Genomic DNA, 15896 nt, shown 5'->3' on the forward strand with positions numbered 1-15896 from the left:
TCTCCTCTGAGGCTAAATCAGAAATTTGGGGGACGGGACTGTATCCGTTCCTGCACCTTCCTGTTCAGGTTCAGAATCAAAGTCTCTTCAGGAAGAGGTATCCCTCTTTCTTTTACTAGAAACTACTTTACAAGAAGGATCAGCAGCCTGAATTAAACTCTGAGACCGACCCAGTAAACTATCCCTATCCAAAGAAGGTTGAGAAGAAGTAGAAATATGCTTGGATTTCCGTTTATGACAGGAAAAATGGGGCCAGCCATGATACTAATGGCAGCAGCCACTTCCCCAGGAATGGGTAGAGCGTTCCATGTTCCCTCTGCCAGGAAGGACAAGTGTGGCTCTCCCTTGCCCACTGAGGGAACCCCAAAAGTCACAGACAACATGGCTAACCCCCAGTTCATAGTGGCTGTAGGTGCTACACATGAGGGTTCTGGGGGTGAAAGATGAGTGACCTGAGGTACAGCAATTGGCCACAGCAGAGCACCCACCTGCAGATGAGGCAAACTGCTAACCTGCTGTGGTGGAAAAGGCTGTTTAATTTTTCACTTTGGGGCTGGAAGGACAACCATGGGATCAGTATTCTATTCCATGGAAAACCAGAAATAGAGCCTCTTTCCCAAGGAGGACTAGCAGCAAATGCCAATAAACACTACCAGTCAACAAAAAATACCTTTTTTGACAGAAAAACACTTAAAAAACACTATGCCTGCCCCACTAAAGTAAAATAATTTCTCCACAGAAGCCATGAGTCTTTAAGGCTACTTTGTGTGCAACCTAAACAAGAAGGGGGTAAGACTGATGTCTGGCCATCATTCTCTAACCTCCTCAAGCTGCTCTGTCAGGTGATGTGAGGAATCAACCTTTTGGCTCTTGTTCTGTGGACTTCCTACATTTGACATCTTAAAGATATTAAGACAGTTCTTAAGCTGTTTTGCTCCATCAACATTTGATTGCAGTTTTTAAATCTGGCCATCAACAGTGTGTGTGTCACTCTATGGACTGTTGACTGTATGTAGTCACAGGAACAATTTGAAAATTTCAACATTACAATTAATGTGGGAACGCTTTTCAAAAGTAGAATTTGGATCAACATCCAAACTTCAATTTGCAGAAAAAATGAGTGGCACAGGGTCTAGGTTTATCTGCCTCACCCAAAGTACAATGCAGTCCCATGCATTGGTTCAAGGGACATATACCTATAACTACTGAGCTGGAAGTTAAACACTGAAATCCCAACACTCACCCAGCGAAGAAAGCTTCCAGTGTCCAATCAGTGCTTGCAGACAGTATACGTAAATTTAGAAAACACATTGCTGCAGCAAGATATCCAATCGCAAAAATGCATCATGAAAATCAATATTATACTTCCATAAAACAAAGAAGCACACACATACATAAGCTGAATACAATTGAAAGAATATTTCTGTAGTAAAAAAAAAAAACTTACGAATCTGTGTCTAGTGAAAAATAATCATACAATTTGACTATGCGTGGATGATCCAGCTCTTTATGAATTCTATATTCCCTACAGGCGTGTCTGCAATTGAAATAAAAAAACATTATTAGCAAACATTTTTTTTTTCATTAAACAATATGCCACACAACATCAAGAGTTACATTCCTTCAACAATGGAGCACCAAGTTTGCATTCTGAAAAATAGTTGTGCTAAATTCTTTACATAAATACAGGAGTTCTTGAGATGTTGACAAGCATGACACACTACTGTAAGATGAAATAAAAAAGAAATATTGCAACACACCAGTAGGTGCAAAAGGCTAATGTAAATCAGGACAGCTGATATAAGGCTTGCAAGACTCTAGGAGAAGCCATCAACACAAAGAACTACTCTATTACAACACTCAGCTATGTCTAGATTAGGAAGTTAATTTATAAGATCATCAGCAATTGTCCACACCTTCATATAACAAAAGTCATCACACGCCATGATGAACAGCACAAAAATTCCTGGAATACGGTCATGGCTTCAATAAAAAGTCATAATCTCCCAACTTTTGTGTTCACAAGTGTGATACTTTTGTTAATAAAAATGTAATGCTACATGTAAATTAAAACTGATGTGAAAAAAGAATCGCATCTGCTTAGAATTCACCTTCATTTAATATGAAAATTAACAAAAAGCACCTCACAGAATAACTACTCTGATATATCTGTAATTCAATGTTTCTAAGATGTGATCACTAAAGTTCCCAAATGGCTTTTTCGACTCCTTTATTTGCCTCCATCATCAGCGGTTTCAAATTGTTTTATCATGGTGTGGATGGGAGGAGAATGGCGTAGGCATTATCTTGAAGGAACAGTATGCTAAGAGTGTTTTAGAGGTGAAAAGAGTCTCGGATAGAGTTATGTTTATGAAGCTGGAAATTGATGGTGTAATGATGAATGTTGTTAGTGCATATGCTCCACAAGTTGGGTGTGCGATGGATGAGAAAGAAAATTTTTGGAGTGAGTTAGATGAAGTGGTGATGACTGTACCCAAGGGTGAGAGACTGGTGATTGGAGCAGATTTCAATGGGCATGTTGGTGAAGGGAACAGAGGGGATGAGGAAGTGATGGGTAGGGTATGGTGTTAAGCAAAGGAATGCAGAAGGTCAGATGGTAGTGGATTTTGCGAAAAGGATGGACATGGCTGTGATTAATACATATTTTAACAAGAGGGAGGAGCATAGGGTGACATACAAGAGTGGAGGAAGATGCACACAGGTGGATTATATCTTATGTAGAAGGGCCAATCTGAAGGAGACTGGAGACTGTAAATTGGTGGCGGGGGAAAGTGTAGTTAGGCAGCATAGGATGGTGGTTTGTAGGATGACATTGGTGATCAAGAAGAGGAGGATGAGTGTGAGGGCAGCACCAAGGATCAAATGGCGGAAATTGAAAAAGGGTAATTGTGAGGTGATGTTCAGGGAAGAGTTAAGACAGGCACTGGGTGGCAGTGAAGAGTTACCGAATAGCTGGGTAACTACAGCAGAGCTAGTAAAAGAGATGGCTAGAAAGGTGCTTGGTGTGACATCTGGAAAGAGGAAGGAGGACAAGGAGACCTGGTGGTGGAATGAAGAAGTACAAGAGAGTATACAGAGGAAGAGGTTGGCGAAGAAGAAGTGGGATTGTCAAAGAGATGAAGAAAGTAGACAAGAGTATAAGGAGATGAGGTGCATGGCAAAGAGAGAGGTGGCGAAGGCTAAGGATAAGGCGTATGAAGAGTTGTATAAAAGGTTGGACACTGAGGAGGGAGAAAAGAACCTGTACCGAGTGGCTAGACAGACGGACCGAGCTAGTAAAGATGTGCAGCAGGTAAGGGTGATAAAGGATAATGAGGGAAACATACTCACAAGAAAGGAGAGTGTGTTGAGCAGATGGAGAGAATACTTTGAGGGGTTGATGAATGAAGAGAATGAGAGGGAGAGAAGGTTGGATGATGTGCGGATAGTGAATCATGAAGGGCAGTGGATTAGCAAGGAGGAAGTAAGGATAGCTATGAAGAGGATAAAGAATGAAAAGGCTGTTGGTCCAGATGACATACCTGTGGAAGCATGGAGGTGTTTAGGTAAAATGGCAGCGGAGTTTTTAACTAGATTGTTTAATGAAATCTTGGAAAGTGAGAGGATGCCTGAGGAATGGAGAAAAAGTGTTTTGGCACCAATGTTTAAGAAAAAGGGTGATGTGCAGAGCTGTAGTAACTACAGAGGGATTAAACTGATCAGTCACAGCATGAAGTTATGGGAAAGAATACTGGAAGCTAGGTTAAGAAGGGAGGTGATGATTAGTGATCAGCAGTATGGTTTCATGCCAGGAAAGAGCACTACAGATGCGATGTTTGTTCTGAGAGTGTTGATAGAAAAGTACAGAGAAGGTCAGAAGGAGTTGCATTGTGTCTTTGTGGATTTAGAGAAAGCATATGACAGGGTGCCTAGAGAGGAGTTGTGGTATTGTATGAGGAAGTCGGGAGTGTCAGAGAAGTATGTAAGAGCGGTACAGGATATGTACGAGGATAGTGTGACAGCGGTGAGGTCTGCGGTGGGATTGACAGATGCATTTAAGGTGGAGGTGGGATTACATCAAGGATCAGCTCTGAGCCCTTTCTTATTTGCAATGGTGATGGACAAGTTGACAGACAAGATCAGACAGGAGTCCCCGTGGACTATGATGTTTGCAGATGACATTGTGATCTGTAATGAGAGTAGGGAACAGGTGGAGGAGACCCTGTAGAGGTGGAGATATGCTCTAGAGAGAAGAGGAATGAAAGTCAGCAGGACTAAGACAGAATATATGTGTGTGAATGAGAAGGAGGATAGAGGAATGGTGAGTATGCAGGGAGTAGAGGTGGCGAAGGTGAATGAGTTTAAGTACTTGGGAACAACAGTTCAGAGTAATGGTGAGAATGGAAGAGAGGTGAAGAAGAGAGTACAGGCAGGATGGAGTGGGTGGAGAAGAGTGTCAGGAGTGATTTGTGACAGACTAGTACCAGTAAGAGTGAAAGGGAAGGTCTACAAGAGGGTAGTAAGCCCAGCTATGTTATATGGGTTGGAGATCGTGGCATTGACAAAAAGGCAGGAGTCAGAGCTTGACGTGGCAGTTGAAGATGCTAAGATTTGCACTGGGTGTGACAAGGATGGACAGGATTAGGAATAAGTATATTAGAGGGTCAGCCCAGGTTGGAAGGTTTGGAGACAAAGCCAGAGAGGCAAGATTACGTTGGTTTGGACATGTGCTGAGGAGGGATGCAGAGTATATTGGGAAAAAGATGTTAAGGATGAAGCTGCCATTGAACAGGAAAAGAGGAAGGCCTAAGATAAGGTTTATGGATGTGGTGAGAGAGGACATGCAGGTGGTTGGTGTGACAGAGCAAGATGCAGAGGACAGGAAGAAATGGAAACAGTTGATCTGCTGTGGTGACCCCTAACGGGAGCAGCCAAAAGAAAAAGAAGAAGATCAGACACAGAAAACATGGAGTTAGTAAGTATAAATATACAAAGGTAGAGGGTGAGAGGACAAAGCTCATACAAAGAAGCATGGGGCTTGCCCTCTCTACATACAAATGAAAAGAGCAGATAACGTCAGTATTGGAAATTTACTGTAATTGAAATTTAGCGGAACACAACTGCAATGTTGGTCAAACTAACATTTATGTGGAATCTGTCATTTACTCACAGGGAAGGCAAATGTCAATCCTAAAGGTGGAAAGCGTGAAAAAAAAATTCTCTCTCTAACCTGAATGTATGAACTACTCAATGCTAAATATGACAATGTAGTAAAGGTTTGTTCAGTATGTAACCATATTTCAGGTCTTTGAAGACTAACAAGGTAATTATTGCAGCAAATCTTTGAGAACGGACAACAGTTATTGCTAAATCACCCTCCTGTGATAATGAAATATTCAGACTACAGCTCAATAAGTACTCTGCATAGGTCTGACCTTACAGCTGTAGCTGCCTAATGTTGTTAGTACAACTGTGAAAAAAAGAAGTTATGTACTCACCATAACATTCCATCTGAGTAGTTTTACTTCATTTTTCTGCAACCTGTGGGTATACGGATCCGTATCGGATCCGAGCCGGCAACTTTTTTCTAGCATCTGCTCCAAGCTCTGAGCTCCTCCCCTTACCCATAATGCCCTACCATCTCCTATCTTCCCTCAGTTCAAGTTTGCCGCAACTAAAAATATATATGCAACTCAACCCAATAAACCAATCCTGAAAACAGGATAAGGTCCGGGGGACGGAGGGAGGGAATGTTGCAGAAAAATGAAATAGAACTACTCAGATGGAACGTTATGTTGAGTACATAACTTCTTCATCTGAAGTAGCTAACTTAATTTTATCTGCAACCTGTGGGACAGAGTCCCCAGCTACTCCGATCCTGGGAGGCCCTTATGGAAGTATATTCCTGAGCACCGTAGAGCCAAAGGATGCTCTACCCCTCGAAATTAGATCCAATTTGTAATAGGAAATGAAGGTATGTAAATTGGCCCATGTCGCTGCTGCACAAATATCGTCCAAAAGCACCCTAGACCAAAAAGCAGCAGAAGTTGCCATGGACCTGGTAGAGTGAGCCTTAACAATACCAGGAGGAGATAAACATTTTGCTTTGTAGGCATGTGGAATGCATAGAGATACCCATCTGGCTAAAGAAACTTTAGAAATAGCTTTACCCATAAATGCTTTGGAAAAGGAAACAAACAATTGGTCAGTCTTGTGGAAAGACTTCGTTCTATGAAGATAAAAACGAAGTTGTCTGAACATCTAACAAATGGAGTTTGTATTCACCTTTATTTTGGAAGTTGGGAAAGAAAACGGACTGATTAATGGACTGGTTTATGTTTGCTTCAGATGCCACTTTAGGTAAGAAGGAAGGGTTAGTACGGAGGGAGACCCTATCCTTATGGAAGACCAAATATAGAGGCACGGCAGACAGAGCTTGAAGCTCAGAAACTCTCCTAGCTGATGTGATGGCGACTAGGAAAGCTGCCTTCCAGGACAAAAATTTCAAGTCCACCGAAGCTGTAGGTTCGAAAGGAGGAGCCACCAATGCCTGTAAAACAAAAGTAAGGTCCCAAGGAGGTACAGAATCCTTGACAGGAGGCCGTAACAGAAAAGTACCCTTAAGAAAAGCCTTACACAACCTAGAGGAGGCTAAGGCCATGTTGTCTTCACCAATGTGAAAACTGGAAATGGCTGCCAATTGTACTTTCACTGTGGAGGAACTAGCTTCCTTGCTGAAAGATACCAGACAGGAAGTCCAACACCGCTGGAACAGGGGCTGTAAAGGGTTCTATTTTTCGCTGTGAGGCCCAAATGGAAAAGCGCTTCCATTTACTGCAATAAAGTTTCCTAGTGTAATCTTTAAGAGAGGCCACCAGAATGGATTTTACTGGGGATGAAAGACCAGGAGTCCTGGCAATTAATGGAACTGGAGCAACCAAGCTGTTAGCTTGAGGCTGCCCAGATCAGGCGGACGTGTCCCCAACGGATGGAAAATTATATCCGGGCAGTGATCCAGAACCCACGGGGGAGCTAAGAGACGAGACCAAAGGAATGGGAACCAAACCTGACAAGGACAGAACGGAACAATGAGGATCACTTTGCACCGTAGTCGGCAAGCTTTCTGAAGAAACCTCAGAATGAGTGGTAAAGGTGGATAAGCATACAGAAGCCCGGGGTGCCAAGCATGGACTAGAGCATCTCTGGGGACTTCCCCCTGGTGAGGGAATCAGAGCGAAGAACTCACTGCACTTCGCGTTGGAATGAGATGTGAAGAGATCGCAGCAGGGCTGACCCCATGCAAGGAAGATCTCCTCCGCTACTGACTGTTTCAGAGACCACTCATTAAGCATCAGAATGGCCCGACTCAATCTGTCCGCTAAAATGTTGGAGCACCTAGGGATGTGCGTTATCAGAAAACGACCGGCGGAAATCACCCATTCCCACACTCTCATGGTCTCGCGACATAGAGGGTAGGATCTGGTTCCCCCCTGCTTGTTGATATACCAGACAACCAACATACTGTCTGACTGAATTGCAATCAATCCGAGAGGGAGGACTGTGTGAAAGGCTTCCAACGCTAAAAGCACTGCCCTCATCTCTAGAACATTTATGTGCAAATTGGTCTCTGACTGGGACTACATGCCTTGGACTGTGCTTCCCGAACAGTGTCCCCCCACCCGAGTTGGGAGGCGTCCGTGGTCACTGTGGTTTGGACTGGAGGTGATGCAAAGGGGCATCCTTTTGATATCTCCGGTGTACTTAACCACCAAAGAAGAGATGTCCTGCAGACGTGACTGATCTTAATTGGAAATTCCATGGATAAGTCTAGCCAAGACCACTGAACAGCCAGAGTCCACTGAAGAACCTGCATGTGAAGGTGTGCATAAGGGAGAATAGATATGCTGGCAGCCATGGAGCCAGCATATGCATAAGGGAGAATAGATATGCTGGCAGCCATGGAGCCCAGAGCCTGGAGAACCTCGCTCGCCTTTGAAGACTTGGAGTTTGCTATCTGAGCTATGTGGGACCTGAGATGTAGAATCTTGTCTGGAGTTGAGAATACCTTCATCTGCAAAGTGTCTAACCGTGCCCCAAAGAAGTCTAGAACTTGTACTGGTTGCAAAAGGGATTTGTGAACATTGACTGTAATTCCCAGTAGATCTGCTAACCGAATGAAATAATCTCAGGTCAGATACAAGTGATGCTTGTTGAGCGCAGCGAAGAGCCAGTCGCCCAGGTATGGAAAAGTACAGTTTTGTACCTACCATAAATGTAGATGTCCGATAGGTATGCATCTGCAGTCATCACATATGGGTTGTCCTGCCTCAGGCAGCCCTTCGGTCGGCCGGATTCCAAAGTCTGGGTCTGGCCTCGGCTGATGTCGCACTTTCCCCGACGTCAGAGCATCTGGGGTATAAAAGCATCAGCCGACGCCATTTTCCTCAGTTTGTCTTGCCCCAGATGCCAGGTGCCCTCTAAGGAAGGCTAAAATTTGGAGATATGCATTGCAAAAACAAATCCAAACATGCACAGTACTATAAAAACAAATACACCATAATAGATCCCCCCAGCTAGCTATAAGAGGGTAAGTACCCAAGACGATACCACAGAGGGAAGGAGGAGGTAAACCTGACTGCATATGCATACCTATCGGACATCTACATTTATGGTAGGTACAAAACTGTACTATGTCCTTCAAGGATGCATCTGCAGTCATCACATATGGGTAGAATACCATAGCCAATCTGGGGTGGAGGTACTAAGTAAAGGATGGTGTAGCTAAGATACCCTGCAGGACTGCCGTAGCAAAGCCTGCTCTGGATCTGGAGTATAAAGGTAAATTGTAATGCTTGGCAAATGTATGCATGGAGCTCCATGTAGCAGCTTCTAAAATGTCCTTGGTAGCCACCCCTCTTAGGAAGGCTGTGGTGGTGGCTGTGGCTCTCGTGGAATGAGGTCTAATGTCAGCTGGCACAGTTTTTCCATGAAAGGAGTAACAAAACAATGCAATTTCCTATCCATTTTGAAATTGTCTGTTTGGAAATTGCTTTTCCTTGTGCCCCAGCAGCATATGCTACAAACAGCTGGTCAGTCTTTCTGTAACTTTTACTTCTGTCCAAGTAGTAGCGCAACTGTCTGTGTATGTCCAGGGTGTGCAGAAGTTTCTCCCCTTTATTTTGTGGTTGTCTGAAGAATGTAGGCAAGTGAATAGCTTGGTTCAAAGATACCCTGGATACCACCTTTGGCATAAATGTAGGATTGGTTCTCAATGAAACTCTGTCCTGATGAAAGATAAGAAATGGCTGTACTGCCATTAGAGCTTGTAACTCAGATACTCTTCTTGCTGAGGTTATGGCCAGAAGGAAGGCAGTTTTCCAAGACAGAAACTGTAGATCTGCAGATGCTGCTGGTTCAAAGGGAGGAAGTGTTAGTTTTTCCAACACGAAGTTAAGGTCCCAAGTAGGTAGAGGTTGTTTCCTTGGAGGATTGATGTTTTTGATTCGTCTTAGAAACTGTCTCAGGAGAGGATGAGAGAAGACAGGTGGATTAACATTGTATTCTGCTGAAATTGCTGAGGCATGTATCTTAATGGAAGAGTAAGACAGGCCGTTGTGGAACAATTCTGCCAAATATTCCAGTATATGTGCCATGTTCATCACTGTCACATCTAGGCCCTTTGTTGTGTTCCAAGTGTGAAATCTTTTCCATTTTGCTGAATATGCCTTCCTTGTGGAAGGCCGTCGAAGCCCATAATAATATCCTTCACTCTCTGGGATAGCTTATCCTGAGGAGGAGTCATGGTATTTTCCAGGCAGTTAGCTGCAAGGTTTTCAGGTTGGAATGCAGAGTCTTGAAATTGTGCTGTCAGTAGAAGTGGCCATAGGGGGAGAGGCCACGGTTTCGTCTGTGACATGCTCTTTAACAGTGGGTACCAGTGCTGTCTTGGCCAGTTTGGAGCTATCAGAATCACTCTGGGCTGCTCTGTCCTGATCTTCAGTAAGACCTTGGTCATTAATGGGAGAGGTGGAAAAGCATACACTGTTAGAGCTTTCCAGCTGAAAGAGAGAGCGTCCACTTTCCATGCTTGTGGGTGGTATGTCCTTGAGCAGAATTTCTTCAGTTGATTGTGGGGGGAGGCGAACAGATCTATTTCCGGCCTTCCCCATGATTGTGTTATGAGTAAGAAGATGTCTGGGTGCAGCATCCATTCGTGTGCATCCATGATATTTCCAGCCGAGTGCTCCTCCAGGCGTCTTCTGCAGTTAACGCCTACTGCTCCTCTAGGCGTCAAATATGGATTGTTCATATTTGCATTAATAATTCCAAAACCATGTTACTTACAAGGTACCAGGATATTTTGTCTTGAACCATATGCGATGGCAAACACAACTCTATTGATATTTGACCTCTTTCAATGAGAGTTTTCTAGAACTCTAAGGTGATAACTTAGTATTTAAAGGCTTAAGCCACGCCCACTAGGGGTTAAAGGTGCACACTCAAAACAGCTGCTGTGGAGTGAATGAGCTGTCTGCCAGTATATTGTCTTTCCCTGGCACGAACTGGGACTGCAGCTGTATATTGAGTTTCAAGGAAAGTTCCCATAGATTCATTGCCAGTCTGCAAAGAGGGTAGGAATGGGTGCCTCCTTGCTTGTTTATGTACCACATAACTGTGGTGTTGTCTGTCCTTATGAGTAGGTGGCCTTGATGAAGAAAAAGTTTGAAGGCCTTGATTGCTTGTATCACTGCCAGCATTTCCTTTTGGTTTATGTGCATGCGCAGCTCTCTTTGTGACCATAGCCCTTGGATACATCTGCCCTCCATGTGTGCTCCCCAACCTTGGTCTGAAGCGTCCGTAGTGATGGTTTGGTTGGCTCTTGGCTTGCTGAAGGGCAACCCGCTGTTTGACTGGCAGGCTTGAGCCCACCACAGAAATTCCTTTTGGAGGCATGAAATGAGTGGGATCAAAGTTTCTAAGCTGTGACTGTGCTGAGTCCATAAACTCCTTAGGTACCATTGCAATTTTCTCATATGCAGCCTTGCTTGTGGGATCAGAAGAATGCAAGATGCCATGTAACCCAGGGCCTGCAGGATTTTCCTTGCAGTCAGCCGAGTTTGTCTTGTCAGATTCTTGAAGTAATCCGGTAGTTGTTTTTGTTTTTCTTCTGCGAGAAAGGCCATTTGGGTGGTTATGTCTAGATCCGCACCCAGAAAAGTTATTCTTTGGGATGGAACAAGTCTTGATTTGTGGATGTTGACTGTATATCCCAAGGCCTGCAGTAGGTGGATGGTATAATCCAAGTCCTTTAACAAAGTTTGCTTGCTGTCCGCTTGTATAAGGCAGTCGTCCAGATATGGGTAAATTTGAATGCCCTGAAGTCTGCAGTGTGCAATTATTGATGCCAGGCATTTCGTGAATACTCTGGGCGCAGTAGATAAGCCAAAGGGCAATGCTGAGAATTGATAATGCTCTGACCCTGCAAGAAATCTGAGGTGTCTTCTGCAACTTTGTCTGATAGGGACATGCAGGTATGCCTCCTTGAGGTCTAGAGTCACCAGCCAAGACCCCTTGCCCAGCATGGGAAGGAGTTGCTGTAGAGTCAGCATTTTGAATTTTGGCACAATGAGGTAAGTATTCAGCGGACAAGTCGAGAATAGGCCTCCATTGATTTTCTTTTCTTGGAACAAGGAATAATCTGGAGTAAAATCCTTGGCCTTGTTCGAAAAGAGGTACCTTTTCTATAGCTTTCATTTGTATTAAGTTGGAAATTTGTTTCAAAGCCTCTGCCCTCTGATTTGGTGGCAGGTCTGGCATGCCTTTTCTTTTGGCAATGTGTGGAAATGGAACCTGTATCCTTTGTCTATTATTTGCAGTGTCCATGTGTCCCTTGTAATACTGTGCCAATTTTTGAAAATAAAGAAAGCTTTCCCCAAAGGTGCTTCTAATTGAGCCCTGGTCATGGAGTCAAAACAAAGTCATTGAGTCTGTCCTGGTGTAGCAGTTGTAGTTCCTGCACTACCTCTCTGGTTGGGAGGCTGCCATTGACGGCCTCTGTAGGAGCCTCTAGCTTGCCCTCTACCTCTGGCACGCCTATTCCTGCCTCTCTGAGATCTGTCTGAGTCCGGAAAGGACCAATTCTTAGTAGGCCAATTTCTGCTGAATCTCGGTGGTTGGACTTGCAGAAAGTCTTTGACTGTTTGCACAGATTTTGCCTTTTCTTCAAATTTCTTTAAGACCTCTTGAGCCGTGGAACCAAATAATTTTTGCTTTTCCACAGGAGCATCCAAAAGCTTAGCTTTAACATGGTCTGGCAGAGATTGTTCCTTCAGCCAGGCATGCCTACGTATGACTGCACCTGTCATAGCTGACCTACATGAAGCTTCCAATGCATCATAACCACACTGCAAGAAATGGTTAGTAACCTGCTGGGAGTTATGTACCAGATCCTGAAGGGATTTGCGATCAAGGGGTTCAGAAGAAGACAGTTACTTATGCAATTCATCTAACAAATACTCTTGGTACTGTATCATATGAAATTGACAATTGAATGCCCTCATGGAAAGAGTTGCAGAAGTATACACTTTCTTACCCTATCTCTCTAAAGCTCTGGACTCCCTTTCAGAGGGTAGAGGATTATTAGCCGTGGCAGCTGCAACCCCTTTTGGGCCCTGGGAAATAGTTTCTGGATCAGCAGAGTGAGCCTTGTACAGGTGTAGATGTGAGTCCGAGACCCTGTAGTACCTCGGTAGCTGAATCACAGGAGCTGGCCGACCGGCACTTGCGAACTGCTTCTGCTTCGGGCACCACACGGCAAGAAAGACTGAGGAAAATGGCGTCGGCTGATGCTTTTATACCCCAGACGCTCTGACGTCGGGGAAAGTGCGACATCAGCCAAGGCCAGACCCAGACTTTGGAATCCAGCCGACCGAAGGGCTGCCTGAGGCAGGACAACCCATAAGTGATGACTGCAGATGCATCCTTGAAGGACATCACCTGAATACCCTGAAGCCTCAGGTGAGCCGCTAAAACTGCCATTACCTTGGTGAACACCCTGGGGGCTGTGGTGAGACCAAAGGGTAGGGCTCTGAACTGAAAATGACTGGCTCCCAGCCAGAAGCGCAGAAACCTCCTGGAGCTTCTGTATATTTTGATGTGGTATAAGCATCCTGAAGGTCTAACGAGCACATCCAGTCGCACTCTCAGAGATGAGGTAGAATGGACTGTAAGGTGACCATCTGGAATTTCTGTTTGGCTATCGACAGGTTTAATGTTGACAGGTCTAGAATACGCCTCAGGTCCCCAGTCTTTTTTGGCACCAAAAAGAACCTGGAGTAGACGCCTAATCCGGACTGATTGGGGGGAGGACCTGTTCGATGGCTTGTTTGAGAAGCAGCTTTGAAACCACTAGAGCTGCGGCCTCCCTGTGAGCGGGGTGGAACATCCGGGAGGTGTTTGGTAATATTTGGAGGGGCAACGAATGGAATAGAATAACCTCTGGATATTATCTGAAGAACCCAGCGATCTGTCGTAATGGACTCCCATGCCACTGGGTGTAAGGACAATCGTTCCCCGACTGCCTCCAGAGTAGGACAGTCGGGCAACCCCTCAGGGCTGCCGACCGGGTCTATCAGAGACGGGTTCCCTAGACCCGAAATTCCTGGGACCCCCTCTACCTCTGGGTCGGTGTTGATCCTGTCCCCCCTCTGCCTTTGGGGGAATAACTGTCCTGAGAATCCCGGGAAAACTGAGATTTTCAGAACCACACCTTCTGCCCTCTGATTCCTAGAGACGGACCGCTGAGGGTCAGAGAAGTGGACTCCGACGGCAGACAAAGTCTTCCCGTTCTTTTCGCTCTGGACAAGTGTCTCACATACGGTCTTCCCAAAAAGGGAAGAACCGTCGTAGAGCGCGTTGATAAATGACACCTTGAAAGGGTCCGCGAAATGACAATCTGAGCCACCCTAGCTGCTCCTTCTGTGGCATGGGAAAGGAGCCGCATAGATGTGTTCGAGACTGACTTCAGAGTAGACATTTTCACCGAGAACTGTCTGTCCTGTGGCGATAAAGACTCTGGGGGCAACTCAGCGAATTCCGAAGCAAGGCCTCGCTGAAGCCGAATCACATGTGCCAAACAATTCAGTGCACGGATAGAAAAAGTCACTGAGGAGTATACGTGCTTCCCAAACCTATCCACCGACCTGGACTCCTTGTCTGGAGAGTGGACTGAGGAACTCTCCTGTGCTATTTCCTTCTTTGTGGCCGCTGCGACCAACATAGCATCAACTGGGGCTCCTTTTGACCAGGGTTGTCTGTCAGAAGGGGGAGATAAAACCTTGTCAGTGCGTTTGGGGATGGGTTCCACGGTGACAGGCTCCTTCCATGCCCTCGTGGTGATGAGGTCCACCAAGGGGTCTGCTGGTGGGGACACACAGGAAGTAGATGGGCCTGTGCCAAAGGCCTCCAGGAACACTGACATCCCCAGAAGGTTTTGGGGCTGACCAACCTCCCCTCTAGCGGAGGATCTCCATAATTTCTCCGAAGGAGACATCTTCGGGAAATGACCTGGAGGAATCTTCTCCTTCATCTAAGTCAGTGTCAGTAGTGAGGGACTCGGGGGGGGGGGGTGTCCAAGTGCCTCCTTTTTCACTTGTGCTTACGGTGACCCTCTTCAGTGGGACTTTCAGTAGGGGATCCATGAGCCGCAGGGGTTTCCTCGGGGAAATTAACCTGGGGATCCTCTGGCACGGGCTGTCCCTGAGACAGGATGAAGGGAGTCGTCGCCAAATCCAAGGGGGGCCTGGGTGGTATACAAGGGGATAGGCTGGGGTCTCAATCCCTGGGAGAGAACCCTCTCCACCACTTCGAAGGCCGAGGGAGAAGCCCTCCCTGGATCCGAAGCGTGGACCGGAGCCAAAGACAGGGCAGCTTGAGGTCCGAGGGAACAGATCGGATCCGAAAAGGTCAGAGCCGAAGAATCCATTCCCCCCGGGTCCGACTCCCTGTCCGCGGCTCCGAGAGTCACTCAGATCCAAACAAGTCAGATTCGAGGAACTCAAGGTAACAGCCGGAGTCGAGGTTGGAGGAAAAGTTGGCGCCGAGCTACAAGCTCCGAAAAACCTCAGATCCAAGAGCCACGAAGCCGAATCACAGATCGGGGAAGGAGAGATGGGGCGGAAAAGAGGCATGGAGGTCCCTCCCTCAAGAGGAAAGGGGCCTGGCAAGACTCCCATCTGAATTTGGGTCTAAATAAAGCTCTGCATCATCCTGTCCATATCCATGTTCGATAGGCTCTGAGTCAACCTCGAAGAGGCCACCGACTCGGATTTGGCTGGTCTGCGCAGTGGGGAGGAAGGCCTCGGGTCCGAATGTTCCAACGGCTCCGGTGAGAAAAGTACAGTTTTGTACCTACCATAAATGTAGATGTTTGAGTGCTAATACAGCTGCAGTAATCACAGATGGGTTTTCTGCAGTCAGGCGGGTCCCTCGGTCGGCCGAATTCCAAAGTCTAGGTCCGGCGTCGGTTGTCGTCGCTTTCTTTCCTGACGTCAGTGCGACAGGGGTATATAAGACACAGCCGATGCTATATTCTTCAGTCTTTCTTGCGCCAGATGTCAGGTGCCCCCAGAAGGAAGGCAATACATAAATTATAGATATATATATATATATATATATAGTCAAGCAATGCAATATAATCAAAAATCAGTAGTTGCAAGCAAATACACCATAGAAGGATAACCCAAATTAGGTTGTATGAGAAGGTGTTAGCCACTAGGCCTTTACCAAGAGGGGAAGGAGGGAGGGAAACCTGTACTGCAGCTGTATTAGCACTCGAACATCTACATTTATGGTAGGTACAAAACTGTACTATGTTCATCGTGCATACAGCTGCAGTA

The 15896-nt window shown here is 45.7% G+C and overlaps 1 protein-coding gene across 6 annotated transcripts in view; it reads right to left on the reverse strand.

Moving 5' to 3' along the window:
• TLK2 (tousled like kinase 2) overlaps positions 1-15896 on the reverse strand; it is a 3436060-nt gene that overhangs the window by 527679 nt on the left and 2892485 nt on the right. For all 6 annotated transcript variants that reach the window (XM_044055220.1, XM_044055218.1, XM_044055219.1 and 3 more), the window contains one exon: positions 1448-1537. In XM_044055220.1, the coding sequence (XP_043911155.1) occupies positions 1448-1537 (90 nt within the window). The remainder of the gene's footprint in view (positions 1-1447; positions 1538-15896) is intronic.

This window comes from Protopterus annectens, chromosome 13.part0, assembly GCF_019279795.1.
Source record: "Protopterus annectens isolate FY-2018-M chromosome 13.part0, PAN1.0, whole genome shotgun sequence".
In the NCBI taxonomy this organism is placed as follows: Eukaryota; Metazoa; Chordata; order Ceratodontiformes; family Protopteridae; genus Protopterus; species Protopterus annectens.